The sequence below is a fragment of the Haemorhous mexicanus genome, chromosome 14, assembly GCF_027477595.1.
Source record: "Haemorhous mexicanus isolate bHaeMex1 chromosome 14, bHaeMex1.pri, whole genome shotgun sequence".
NCBI lineage: Eukaryota > Metazoa > Chordata > Aves > Passeriformes > Fringillidae > Haemorhous > Haemorhous mexicanus.
In genome coordinates this window covers 16715253-16729299 of record NC_082354.1, presented here as the reverse complement: position 1 = coordinate 16729299, position 14047 = coordinate 16715253, and the positions used below count along the sequence as shown (strand labels likewise).

Sequence of the window (14047 nt, the reverse complement as noted above, 5' to 3'; positions counted from 1 at the left end):
AATAAATAATGTTAATTACACTGTCAGCAAAAGACTTTTCACCTTTGGTGATCTTAAACACAGAAAGGACTAACAGCACCATGTCTGTTCAATGCCACCAGCATTACCTGTGCAGGGGTCTGGGTGCAGCTGCTCCTTGTGCTCCCACCAGGCCTGGGGGTTCCTCACAGCTCAGACCAAGCTACAAAGAGCAGAAATGGGAGTTAGTAATGGCCACAGTTCCTGATGGTTCATCCCAGCCACGGATTTCCTGAGCAGCCCCTCAGTGACACAAACCTGGGTTTCCTCCACTCCATGGCACAGCACAGGGGACTCCCTAAGGAGGGACAGGGCTCAGACCAGGAGCTGCTGGGTGTGCTGAGACAACTCCATGGCAAAGGCCACCATCAGGCAAATGCTCTTTTCAAATCCAGCTGATCCATCCCAGTGCAAACACCATCCTGGGGCAGCCAGGAAAGCTGCAGCCTGCTTACAAGAAGCCCAGGTTGCTGCTCAGGCCAGCCAGCTCCCTGTCCTGGGGACAAGGACAACTCCTCAAAGAATCTGCAGGTCACCAGACCCTGTAAATGCTACAGAGAAGAGGCTGTAACTGCACTTTGTACTCAGAAAACACAAAGCAATTGTTAAAAAGCTGAGTTAGAGTAATAGATAAAGCATATGGCCATTTATTTATAGGCTGGTTTTGTTTTCAAAACCCTATGTTTTTAAAAAGCAAATTTAGTTTTTTCACTATGAAGTTCCTGTTACTGTGGGCTCAGCTGTCCCCTCTTTGCTGTGGAACTGGAACTGATTTACCTAATATGTGCTTTCTGCTGAAGTTTACAGAAAAACATTTTCTCATTTACTCAGCTGTGTAAATCCTGCTTAGAAACATTTTACTTTAGCTCATTTCCCACCTCAATTTCAAGTAGCTTCACCAAGACTTCTACATTTTTTTCTAGGAACAAATTAGAAAGAAGTCAGACACTATTTACTTTATCTAATTACAACAATATACATTCTGTCCTGTCTTTATCTGCCAGAATGCAGTCTTGTTTTGCACTGAAAAGGAGAAAACTGTCTTCTTTGTTTTGACTGACCTTTCTGCAGTATTGAAGTTTCTCGGCCTCAGCTGTAAATTAAAAGCCAGAGAGCCCTGTCTGGGAAGGCCCTGACAAGTCCAGCAGCCACCAGTCCACACCCAGTACCTCACCTTTACTTCCAGAGTTCTGCTGCAGCTCTTCCTCCTTTTCTCTTTATTGCCTTTAATTGTGGGCAGCTGAAGCCTGAGGAAAGAAAAACATAGCTGATGATCAGGATGTGAATCACTTTTAACTGCACCTGTCAGCCCAATAAAAAGCTGCACCAACCAGATCTGACATTTCAGAGCAAGCCCTGCACACCTTTGGGAGGCTCTGCTTGCTTAAGCACCCCTGACCTGTCACAGCTCTCAAATATTTACTGGGAGAGGGCACTGAGAAGGATTTGGGAACTGTCCCTCAAACTGCTGAGGACTCAGGTGCCATTTTATCCTTCCATTTCAGAAGATTTAAAACACCACTTCCTAAAATCTCATGTCAAGAACAGCAACCTACCTCCTGCTTTGATACAGAACAATTAATTACCTGATTATTTGGTCCATCTGTAGGGTGGAAAAATGAGCCAGCACAGCCATGGGCAGAGTCAGGGATCATCTTCAGGTGAAGAAACTCCTTCAGTCCATGTATTCAGCATAACATTCAGGAACAAAGCATTGACATTGTCAGAAGTCCACAGCCTTAAATCACTAAGATTTTTTCCCTTCTGACTGCTGGGCATGCAAGGAAAAGCAGCAACAAAACCCAGATGAATTAATTCCTGTCTGCTTAATTTCTGCTCTTTGTGCAAAATCTACGAGTGCAGTGGCTCAAAGCCCGTTGGAAATCCTCGATGAAGGGTTCATTTAATAGCACATCTTCTTCTTCAGCTTTTTAATCTGTTACTGATGGTGCAATTCAAGTATTCTAAAAAGAGAGGGAATTTAGGATAGCAGCGTTTTTAGCATTTCATTCTGCAAGCTGTTATTACACAGGTAAAAAGACAAAAAACTTACCTGTTTTTTCCCAAAATATGTGAGAAGCGTTTTGTTCTCTTAAAGGAAAAAAAATATTCAAAGGAATGTCAGTATCAGATTTGATAATTATTTTAGAAATAAGCAAAACAAACAGAAATCCATTACCTGTGAGTCTAAAGGGTTAAATCAAACCCAGTGTTCTCTCCTCAACAGTCTGATAAATAGACCTGAAGTAACCTGTTTACTTGAAATGTGATTACATGTTAATTAGTGAATAATGCAATTAAAAATATCAGGCAAATTTACAGAGAATGGGACTTTCCTAAACACCATAAATGAAAAGGAAACTCCAAAAAATCTGGAGTGCAAGAGATGCGTTTTATTGTATGCCCGTTACGATGAGTAACACATTTAGAAATAATAATCCCACAGAACAGTGACAATCTTATTTTACAGCGTGTACATCATTTTTTACAGCCACATAAAACACTTATTTGTCTAAGAGATTTCCCAAATTTTAACTTTCTGAAGTTTAGAAATATAAAAAAAATTTATTCTCAAGGAACTGATTCTCATCTGGTGCAAAAACAAAATATGAACATTATCTGGAACACAAAGCCACAATATAGCATGAAGTTACAATTTCTCATGTGAACAGCTGTGTGCAAACATGAAGCAACTAAAAAAAGTAAAAAATACACATTATATGCATAACATTTATGACCAGGTTTTTCATTAAATAGCCCTAGACCAGCTCGTTATATAAGCGCCATTGGATTTGCAGCATGCTAACACAAAGCATTTTTAAAGGGATGCATATTTTAAATGTATACACTGTAAACTCAAGATCCACCTCCAAACTCTAGTGGCAGCAGGTTTTTCTGGTTAAATACTGCATATATACTTTCTTACAGATTGAAAATGCATGTCTATAGCATGGTATAGATCTTTTTTTAAAAGAATCGATTAAAAGGTGCAATTTTACGTCTATATGGAAAATTTCATATTAGGAGGTAGGACAGTAACTGTCATACCTGTTAAGAACACTGCCCTAAAGAACCTCTAAGTACTTTGAATTTTAATTAAAAAACCCCTACAGTTTTCAACTGTTTTTAATATTCTTTTTAGAGAAGACTTCAAAGTAGCGAGGAAGAAAATTAGTGTTGAGTCCCAACACTAAGAGCTGCATCCATTTTTATCCTTTAAAAAAAAAAAAAGTCAAATTCAGAGTTAATTTTGTTATATGTGCCATACTGAACAACATTCAACTGTAGTTTCAGATAAAAAAAGGGAAATTATATACATATACATCTTTAACCCTAGCACCAGAACACCACCTCTGAGACCATAACATAATGTTCTAATTTAAACATCATATCCTGCAATAAAATAGGTTAGCAGCTTTGAAAACCAGTAAAAAAATGCTTCTTGGACCTAAACTAATAAAGGAAACCAAAAAGTTTCCCTATGAAATGTTTAAAAAAACAAAGCAAACCAAACTGAACAAGGGACACCCCCCCCCAGATAATTCTGCCAGTTCTGGAATTCAATTTCTAGGCACAATTGAAAACGTTGTGATGAAGTGTCTGACTAAAACTCCCCTTTCCAAACTGCACAAGAAGTGAAGAGGGGGCTCCTTTGCAAACCCTCTGTAGCTCACCCCACCAGGGATCTGTTTCCATACTGGAGACACACGTTGGGACTGACAGAATGGGTCACACAATCAGCTCTGCCCTGTCCTCTAGACTCAGCAATGGCAAATTCTGTTCACTTGGAGACATTCATCCATCTTTCTGCAAATTTAAGACATTCATCCATCCTCTGCATTCTCTAGTGCTCTTTAGGTTCTGATCAGCAACAATCATAGGGCTACGAGATCCCCTGCCAACCCTAATACTTTTTAAGACTTTTAATACAAAGAATGTAAAGTTATGGTTTAATATCAAGCTTTGAAACCAGGAGAAACAGTTCGTGAGATTTATTTTTTTCCCCAATTAGCATATGACAGTTCCTACACGGCTTCCTGCTGGAGCTCACCTATCACAGGATGGCCTCTTTGTGGTGCCTCATTATGTGCTGATTTTTCTCGGAGGGCCTGCGGAAGCCCTTTTTGCAGAACTCACACCTGTGGGGGTAGTCTTTGGTGTGGATGGAGATGACGTGGCGCTTAAAGCCCGACGCGTCCGTGGTGCTGTACTCACAGTACTGGCACTGGTACACCTTCCTGCCACTGTGGGTCTTCATGTGCTTCTTCAGTTCGTTCTGCTGCCTGAAGCCCCTTTTACACCTTTTGCACTTAAAAGGCAGGTCCTTGGTGTGAACGGAGAGGATGTGCCCACTGAGCACAAAAGGGTCGGAGGTTTTGAAGTCACAGTGCCTACACTGGTGGATCTTTTTCCCTTTATGGGTCTCGCTATGCTTTTTGAGCTCCGAGGGCCGGTGGAAGCCTTTCTCACACACCTCGCACTTGTGGGGAAAATCCTTGGTGTGCACTGAAATAATGTGTCGCTTCAGGTCGCTGGAGTTGGTGCTCTTGTGGTCACAGTGGGGACACTGGTGAGTCTTATGTCCTTGGAAGAGCTCGGTGTGCTGCTGCAGCTCCTTCTCGTCGGCGAAGGCCTGGGGACAGTGCTCACATTTATAGGGCAGGTCGGTGCCGTGTTTGGTTTTGATGTGAGTTTTCAGGTTGGACTGGTCAGCGCACCTGAACACGCAGTGCTGACACTGGTATGGCTTTTCCCCCGTGTGGGTCCTCATGTGCTTTTTCAGCTCCGAGGGGTGGCGGAAGCCCTTCCCACATTCCACGCACACATGAGGGAAGTTCTTGCTATGGACTGCCAGCAGGTGCCTGTTGAGCAGCCCCTGCTCTGCAGTCTCATAGTCACAATATTTGCACTTGTGGAGCTTGGGCTCCTTGTCCCTCAGGATGAGTTTATTGGAACTCAACGGGCTCGCCTCTCTGTATCTTCTCGTGTACTCTGTAAACTCGTGCGTTTTATCAACTTTATTTATAAGTTTATGGCTTTCCAGATGATTGTGGAAACTTACTTTTTTGTTAGTTGTAAAGTCACAGTCTGTACACTGGTATTTCTTCTTGATCATATGATCGGGATGGTTCTTCATATGCCTTTTCAAGAATCCTCTGGATTTAAATTTTTTCCCACAAATATGACAAGGGTAAACTGTTAAGGGCTGTCCATCAGGACCTATTATAACAGCTGTTTTTGAACAAACAAAAACAAGTTATGAAAGAAACACATTTACTGATTAAGAAGTTTTAAATCAGCCAAGTGCTGTTCAGATTCATGCACTTACACTTGCAGCAGAGAGAGAGTGGCTCAGTAGTTTAAAAACAACCAATCCACAGCACCTATAGTTTATATAGTTCTGTTTTAGAAACTGCTCAAACAGATCAGGAATATCACATGTGCACTGAATATAGCCATGGGTACTTTTTAATAGCTTGCAACATTCCAACGAATTGCATCAGCCCTGGGTGTACTGACTCTGAATAGCAAAATATGACATTTTCTAGGCACAGAACTGGAGGGGGGAAGGACACAGGAAATACGCAAATCATCATTTATAGCTTTTAATTCTGCATCAGCTTAAAAAAGAGAAAAGGAATAGGACAGGAGTAAGTGGCACTCCGTGACAATACCGTAACCATCCAGTGTTTACCTGTTTGCCATTGCCTGGCCTCTCCTCTCCTCCTTTTCTTGGTTTTTTGTTTGAGCACTCTATTAGTGCTAATGCTATCACAAATCTGCAGGTACTGTGTTGCATTACCGTTTTTGTTTTCTAATCGTGTATCCAAGTTATTTCCTAGAAACAAAAATTAGACACCATAAAAAACCTTAAACAACTTGTTTCTTTGGGACTGATGACTGGAATTGCACAGCAGCATTATCTACTTCTTAAAAACAAGCACTGCCCATTCCTCTACCACAACATACATTAAAAAGAAGCGTGCTAATGGGAACCACTATCTATCTTTCCTGGCAAAAGTCAAGGGTATGATTGTTTAAACACTGATTCATTTCTAATTATATTCCCTGATATTTATTATTAAGTGAACTTGTTTTCACTTCTTAACAACTGCATTATCTCTTTTCTGTCTGCAAAACTACATTAAAAACTTGGCAGTGCCTCCCAACTTCCCCACCCCCTCCGAAGGCCTACAGATATCTAGAATTGTTTTCATTCAAAACAATAGAGAAAGACTGTGGAGTCCTTCAATATCTAATTTATGGCTCATTCTTTGCATCTCTGATTAGGAGCACTGACACAGAAATATCTGTTTTTTCAAAGACAGTTTTAGTTTTAATGCTGTTAGAAGTCCTCACCTGCGGCTTGACCATCTTCGTATCTTCGGGGAAGCCTTCTTTCATCTCCTGCAGAAAATGGTATTTTAGTCATTATAAAATAATATTATTTTTAAAGATGCTGCTTTTGAAAGTCTGATAATGAGAGAAAACTAACTCAGCTAATGAGTAACAGGTTAACACCATCCAAGTGGGATGTGCAGCTCAGTGTGTAAACACGAGCCTCAGGATCCAAAATCCCATCTCTGGGAGGAGTTCATATCCACCCCATCTGTGTTTGCAAGCTTACCCTACTGCCTCTCCTGCTTTCCATTATTAATATGCTTGTTTCTGCAAACTTTTAACCTCATCTGTCCCCTCAGATAGCAAGGCAGAGGTTATCTGAAATGCACATTTTGCTCCTGAGATGGAAGCACGTTATCTGCCTGGAGTAGAAGGAGGCAGATAAGAGGGCTTGGCCCTTATCAGCCTCTCAGCACAATGGAGTTCTGGAGATGCACAAGGGATACCTCAGGAGCACATTCCTCATTTTGCACTGGGAGTATCTGCTGCTATGTGCCAAAGCTCTGTGGTTCTGAAGCACTTCACCAGCCCAGCTGTTGGGCTCTCCTTACCACACCAAGGAATTTTCACTAACTTGCTTAATTAATTGTATCAGAAACTATGGATAACTTGATACCCTCTTAACAAAATTTAACACACCAAAATCCAAGGAAATTATACACAACAATAGACAGAACTCACAAGATCCTAAGACACTTCCAGTATTTGAAAACAAATCACTTTTTTGTTTCTCACCTGAAGGACTAACAGGCTAAAACATGTCTATAAACTGAAATTATTAGGAACATATTTACACATTTATTCCTACTATTCCCTTTTTACAGTCTTTCCCCCTTCCCCCCCTCTAATGTAAAATACTTAAGGCTCTTTTTGTTTAAAATCTTCAACATTAAGATCTTCAAACCCCACGTACTGTGTACATCTGAGCTGGGATCTGAAACAAAATCAAACTTCTCCTAACAAGCTTTCCTTTCCACTCCATAAAACCCAACACACAGCAATTATTGGATAGCAGAGATCAGGAGCTGTTTCCAAACCCCAAGAACAAGGTGAGGTCATCCCAGAGATGCTGGCAGCTGGATGAGGAAGGAAACAATGGCAGGGATTTTCAGGAAAGAAGCACAGGTTCCTACCGTAAGCAGCAGCCCAAGCAACGGGGACAAACGTTTTATTCACGCCAGAGTCCTCAAGCTGGGTGTCTGGAAGGGATGTGGCTTCTTCTTCCCCTACAATAACTTCCATATAAACTTCATCTGCTATTTCAGCACAGCCTGGATGAAGGGAGGAGAATAAATCTTTAATTTTATTCTGTCTTTCCAAACTTCTCCTTCATTTAATTTGCTCTCGCTCTGATTGATAACCATTATAAATTAATTTTCTTCCTTTGGCATTTAGGGGATCATTGCTTACTCAGATATTCCTTAAAGAGAGAAAACATGTATCAATAAATACTAATCCAAAACAAACACCACAAAATTTCCAATAGACAAACTCATAAACTTGTAACTGATGATATTTGCCACTTTTTCAGAAAGCTGCTTAATTCACAGTAGGAAAATAGAAAAATAAGAAGTTGGACTAAGCTCATTAACTTCATCCATGGATATGTTAAATTTAATATAAATAATTAAATGACTGCACACAGCATGCACAAAGTGCATTATCCACATCACTTTAAATAATAATAGCCTGCTTTTTATTTTTAGGGAAGATGAGTTTAGTTTTCTACTACTTTAGGCTGAAGAATCCTTCAGAAAATAATTAAAAATGTCCTTGAGAACGATGGTTAAATGGGTGGTACAAACAGCATGAGAAACAAAAATGTTTCTTATTATGCTTACTAATATCTTCATCTTCCTGAGAAGAGTCCTTAACAGCCATGTAAACCATTTTTTCTCGCTGCATTCTCCCAACACCTCCTTGTTCAATGACTCCAGCTACAGAATGGCCATTGTGAAAGTCACTCTCAGTGACAATTTCTGTCCCACCTCGAACAAAAAGAAGTTACACACATTAAGTCAATGTGAACAAAGCCACTGGTAAGATTAATGTCAGATCCAAGTATTTTTTTGACTTGCAGGGACCACCTCCCTGAGAGCAGCTCAGAGGACAGCCCTGCTGGGAATTACTTCTCAGCCATCAGAGATTTTGGCTCTCCCTGCTGCTGCACGAGCAGTCTGTCCCTTCTGTCCCTTCAGACTGAGAGCCCATCCCCAGAGGAACAAAGTGTACGTAGGAACAGGGCCTGGGAAACAGAGGTTTCAACTCCAAGAACAGCCAAGAGGGGGATTCTGCTTTTTCAGAACAGCCACAGGTGAGCTGTGCATCCCCTCGGAGCACGGGGATTGCTGGTGTATCCGTGGGAAAAGGGAACTCTGAGAATTCTGAGTCCCTTGGTTCACCTGCAGCCCCAGAATTCCTCCCCTCTCTCTGCAAAGGCCACCAAAGGCTCCCACCAACAAAAGGAATGCACTCCAGAGGCTCTGCTGTGCTGACACACTTGTGTCTTGCAGTCAGAGAAGAGCAGCAGCTGAATAAACAGCTGCAGACACACAATCACTTCTACATTTGGGCTTTGGCTGCCTGAAAATAGCCCAGCTAATCAAAAAAGAACTTGAGACTAATCCACACCCAGCATTTGTGCATCTGGGCAGCCTCCACAAACGTCACGTTCTACAGAACACTCCAGTCCCTGGATTATGTGGAATGAAGAACAAACACAAAGACCCTGAAACACTTCACACTACTGAAAGAATAAACAGGATTTCAAGGTACCTATTTCAACATCATCTTCAGCTTCAGCTTTAAATATGTAGACTTTGATAACTTCTGAACCAAAGCCATCATCTTTAGCAACATCATCATTTGCCACCTCGGTACTGATCTTCAAGGGAGTGCTTCCTATATGGTCCAATTTCTCTCCAACATCATCCACTGCAAAGAAAAGAGAATCATGATGAGCTTCAAACACGTTTTTAGAAGTCAAAGTAATCAGTAGCATGATTTTCTCCACTATTCTCCCCATGCACAGGAAAGGTTTGTATTCATAAGTGGCCTTTAAAAGCAGCTCATCTCAAGAAACTTAGAAGATTCCAGAAGTTCGGTATTTTATTGTAACTCAGGAAACACAGCAGGAATTACAGAATAAAGGACACAAGAGGGAGCTTGTCATCAAAGGGAATGAGGTAACTGGTTATGGCTGAAACTATTACTCTCAGAAAGCAAAAATTTATCAATAATTGAAATTAAAGATCTATACAAAAGCATTAAAAATTAACCCAGAATTGCCTGTTAGAGTCTAAGAGTTCTGAAAATTTTCACTCTGATGCATAGTGATTAAAATTTAGTGGCTGTAACTCTTGAGGAGTGTGATGAAAGTATGCATCAAAAATCTGACTGTCTTCTTCCTCAAAGAAATGATGATTTTATCCACTTTATCACTTGAAAACAACACATTAATGAAGATTAATGCACGATATACAGCTGATTAAAAGATGCAATGACAATAAATCCAAATATTACTATGAGAGATTGATTTCTTATTCTTTACACAACTCACTTGCTGATTATTTGGTTTATACATTCAAAATGCTCATTTAATTTCTAAGAAAAAAAATACACCCAAACTATTAAAAGCAGTATTATTTTGGTAAAAAAGGCATTCCCAGAGATGACCATAGATACACCTCACACTGCCAGCCCAGAGGGTACAGAACTCAGCATCTCCCTGACACATGTACTGACACACTTCTCACTGAGGATAAATTTAGCTCCTGTACAGATGGTCAACACAAACCTGTGCAGTGCTGAACGCCCACTGAAGGCCTCTAAATAGAGGAGAATCCCACAAAATGCAGACAAAATCTGAATGAAATGCATTCCAGGGAAACAGCATCTTACTGCACACGTAACATTGAAGTATGTGTGCACTAAGCAAAGAAAAACCTTAAAATGAACACTGAGGTGACAGCAGAGCTTCCTGACACCACGGGGGTGCCAAGGCCCCGATCCCTGGGAAAAACTGGCTTACCTGGGATGGCTGCAGTGGTCCCCAGCCCCCTCCCAGTTTCCTGCTCCAGGCACTGGTGGCTGCTCCCAAGAGCTGCTTTGACCCCCTTGAGCACTGGGCTAAACTGGAGTCCCTCGAAGCCTCTAATGCTGGGGCAGCTACTGGAGGTGGGAGGAGAGGGTGCCTCTCCTGCAGCAGGGCAGTGGCATCCACCACCCCAGCAATCCCAAACTGAGCTCTTCCCACAGCCACCTACCCAGCTCACAGCACTGGGAAACCTCAGCTCTACTCACACATCTTGGACTGCACCAGGTGAGTACAGAAGTTACTGAGGACAGAACTGGATAAAATGTAGGGAAGTCCAAGTAAATACCTGGTTTTGTTTTAGAACCTTTGTGAAGTCTGCACTTTGATGAAAATTAATATTCTGAGTTGGAAGGGACCCACAATGATCATTAAGTCCAACTCTTAAGTGAATGATCCATATGGGGACTGATCCCACAACCTTGCTGCCATCAGCACCAGGCTCTATATCCTGAAACATCTAAGGAAAACATTTAAAAAATGCTGGTTTAGCTGTCTGGTGGGGTTTGGGGGTTTTTTTTGGTAACTAACGGATTAATTCCATTGCTGAAAAAGTATCAAACATGGATCACGGAAAAAAAATTTCCTTAGGAAGAGAGTTTTTGCTTTTTAAATTAAAAAAACTCTCTAAATATCTACTGAAATCAATGCCAGGAGCATCAACACCTCAATGAGAGAGAGTCTGCCACGTGCTGCCTGATGTTTGTGTGACCTGGACTCTGGGAACCCCCAGAGCACAGACACTGAGAGAGCCACAACAGAGAGCCTGAATATTCCTCTGACACTCGACTTTCCCAGCACCAGGTCATTAAACCCTTTTATATTCCCTGGGGAGTGTTACTGCACCTGCTAATTTACATTTTTTAAGCTGCCAGAATGGGGTTGTCAGAAGACAGAAAAGTGGAGATACTGAAATTCCCTTATCTTGGAGTAAATATTTCCATACATTTACTAAAGACTTTACATTTATTGAAGACTTCTTTTTTTTTTCTGCAAGACTTTTAAAGTTTATCAAAGTTTCTTATGCATGTTCTGGAAAATGATAAATATAAGTTTAATTAGGTACTAATGACCATTCCCACTGCATGTGTGAGTGTTGGAAGGACTGGAGGTAATCCCCAGTACAAAGAGGGATTATATACCCAGCTCTATGACTGCCAAAGAGTATTTCAAAGCTTACAAACCCTGCCAATTTAGAATTGGGAGGTGGTAATAAAGTTCTTTTCAAAGCTGCAACTCCATCAACAGCATTTTTTTCCTAAACTCACATATTTTATAAACATAACACATTACCAGTGTAACAGAAATGAAGTTACTCAACATCAGCAATTTCCTGCTGAACAGGGGAGTTACCACATGTGGGACAGGAACTTTTCTTTATGGAAGAATTTCCAACTATTTAACTAATATTATGTGACAGTGACTGTGCACCACTATGGGGCTGGTGAAATAATGAAATTAGAAAAAAATCTCACAATCTTAGATAGTTACCAGAACATCAACTGCAATGCAATAAACATTATATGAAGGAAAAAAATGAGGAATTTTTCAACTTTTGTAAGACTGTTTTCAGCAAAAGAAAACCCCAAAACATGAATACAGCATGTACACTCACACACTGTATTTTAATATTGCCTGTAAAGCCCCCAAATCTTCAATATCCTTTGAAAATAGAGAGTCCTGTTTTAGAGAGGCAAACTTAGAACAGTATTTTTAACACTTGTGGTTATTTCTACATCATTAACCATCCTGTGTATTCCCCAAAAAATTCAGTCTTTACAATTTAAGCTAAAAAAATGGAAGCCTTTATGAATCCAGGGCCTCTGGGATCCCTTTTCAAAAACAGCAAATGTGTAATACAGCAAAATTTGGAAAATATCATGTGGGCTGAGAAAATGACATCAATATAGACTATTATCTGTAAGATGTTGCTTTTTGTTTCAAACATAACAAAACACACTGAGTTGGCAATTTCTTTTGCTTAAAGTCCTGTCTTATCTGAAGTAAATCTCATGGCTTCCATCTACCTTTTAAACAGATTTAGGTAAACAACACAGCAGGACAAGTAATCTTTGTCAGGTTCCAAAATATTGTTGTTTTTTACAACAGCTCATGAAAATATTCTGTTGTCTAAGTAAGATGCCTTCAATCACTGCCAAGCCATCAGTGCTAAATTCTCTGCTGCTTTTCCCAGGGATAGCTGAGGGGAACGGGGAATGCTTGATTCCTTTCTGTCAATGGAATATCAAAGTGTCTTCCAGCTCTGACTCACCCAGCAGAAGCACTACATGTTATTATCTGGTCCCTTAAAATAAACTGAAAAAACACAACAGAGAACCTCCATAAATAGATGCTGAATCCTCCTGAGTGAACAAGCTTTAAAGGAAAACTCAGCACACTCCCAGTGTTAACTTACCTGCTCGGCTGTTTTCAGGTGTGTGATGTCCAGATTCACCGTGGATTGCCAGCTCCCAATCCATGTGATGCCTCACATGCACTATGCTGGTGATGCCACAGCCACCAGAGCAGCAACACGAGGGCAAGGTAAGTCCCACAAGGCTTTGACAATTCTCCGGGTTTTTCTAATGTCTGATCTACTTAAGTCCCATAGGTTCAAATAGAGGAGTAGGAATCCTAAAATGTTTAGCAAATGAGGCAACAGTGTAAGACACTAAAAAGGAGGTGTTGGTGGCACAGTACCTTACCCCCGGGCCAGCTCCAGTGTGGGTCAGTGGTGGCTTTGAGGTCACCAGAATAGTGCATGGGGCCGGCACGCGGAGCGGGGGCTGGCAACCCGCTGTGGGTCTGAATATCGCAAACCTGAAAAACAAAAGAGGGGAGGCTTCAGCTGCACTGCCCACTGCCCCTGCAGCAAGGCTTGTGCTGCTCACCAGCTCCATCTCACTCACAAGGCTGGGGTCAGGGGCCCACCACAGCGTTTGGGATTCAATTCCTTTTTATCGAGGTGTTGGGATGGCTTAAAGCAAAGAATCGTGAACACCCCCTGGTATTCGTGTTGGGAACGTATCAAAAATAGATTTTTTAAGTCCTGTGCTTATAAATTCAGCTTTTTCAAACCAGCTTTATCTGCAGAGTAGTGATAATCTTCCAATGAAAATTTCCAATCACAAAATCATACACAGAGAGTCACACAACTATTAAGACAAACTTACTATTGTCCAAATAGTATTTACACAGAAAATGGAATTACCAGAAGTGTATAAAGTATCTACATGGGAATGTCACCTCAAAATGGTGAAAAATCACCTTTCAGTAAAGTCCCTTCCAACCCAACCCATTCTAGGGTTCTGTCATTTAAGCTGTAACTCCCAACAAGCAAAAGGGAAATTAAAACTCCATACTCAGTTCCATACCCTCAAATGTCATATTTTGGTAGTTCCCATACGTGTTCAAAAGAACAACTCGTGGTATTCCCTAAGGGCATATCTGGCATTTTATGTAGTCTTCCCTTTTTACATGCTAAATTTCATTAAAAGACAACTGAGTGTTTTGAAATTCTTTAGAAGTATCACT

General features: G+C 40.9%; 1 protein-coding gene across 11 annotated transcripts in view; it reads right to left on the bottom strand.

The window, feature by feature from the left end:
* Positions 1-14047, bottom strand: part of ZNF711 (zinc finger protein 711) — a 29033-nt gene that overhangs the window by 6133 nt on the left and 8853 nt on the right. For 2 of the 11 annotated variants that reach the window (XR_009488282.1, XR_009488287.1), the window contains exons 4-12: positions 9196-9354; positions 8262-8408; positions 7554-7691; positions 6379-6426; positions 5714-5857; positions 4070-5250; positions 1605-2109; positions 277-1265; positions 108-181 (exon numbers count right to left, since the gene is read on the bottom strand). Coding sequence is in view for 2 of the 11 variants with exons in the window: in XM_059859438.1 (XP_059715421.1) it covers positions 4073-5250; positions 5714-5857; positions 6379-6426; positions 7554-7691; positions 8262-8408; positions 9196-9354 (1814 nt within the window). In the remaining 9 variants the exon portion in view is untranslated. Of the gene's footprint in view, positions 1-107; positions 182-276; positions 1266-1604; positions 2110-2391; positions 5251-5713; positions 5858-6378; positions 6427-7553; positions 7692-8261; positions 8409-9195; positions 9355-12929; positions 13247-14047 lie in introns of those variants that run through there. The other 9 variants (XR_009488283.1, XR_009488285.1, XR_009488286.1 and 6 more) reach the window with 9 other exon arrangements.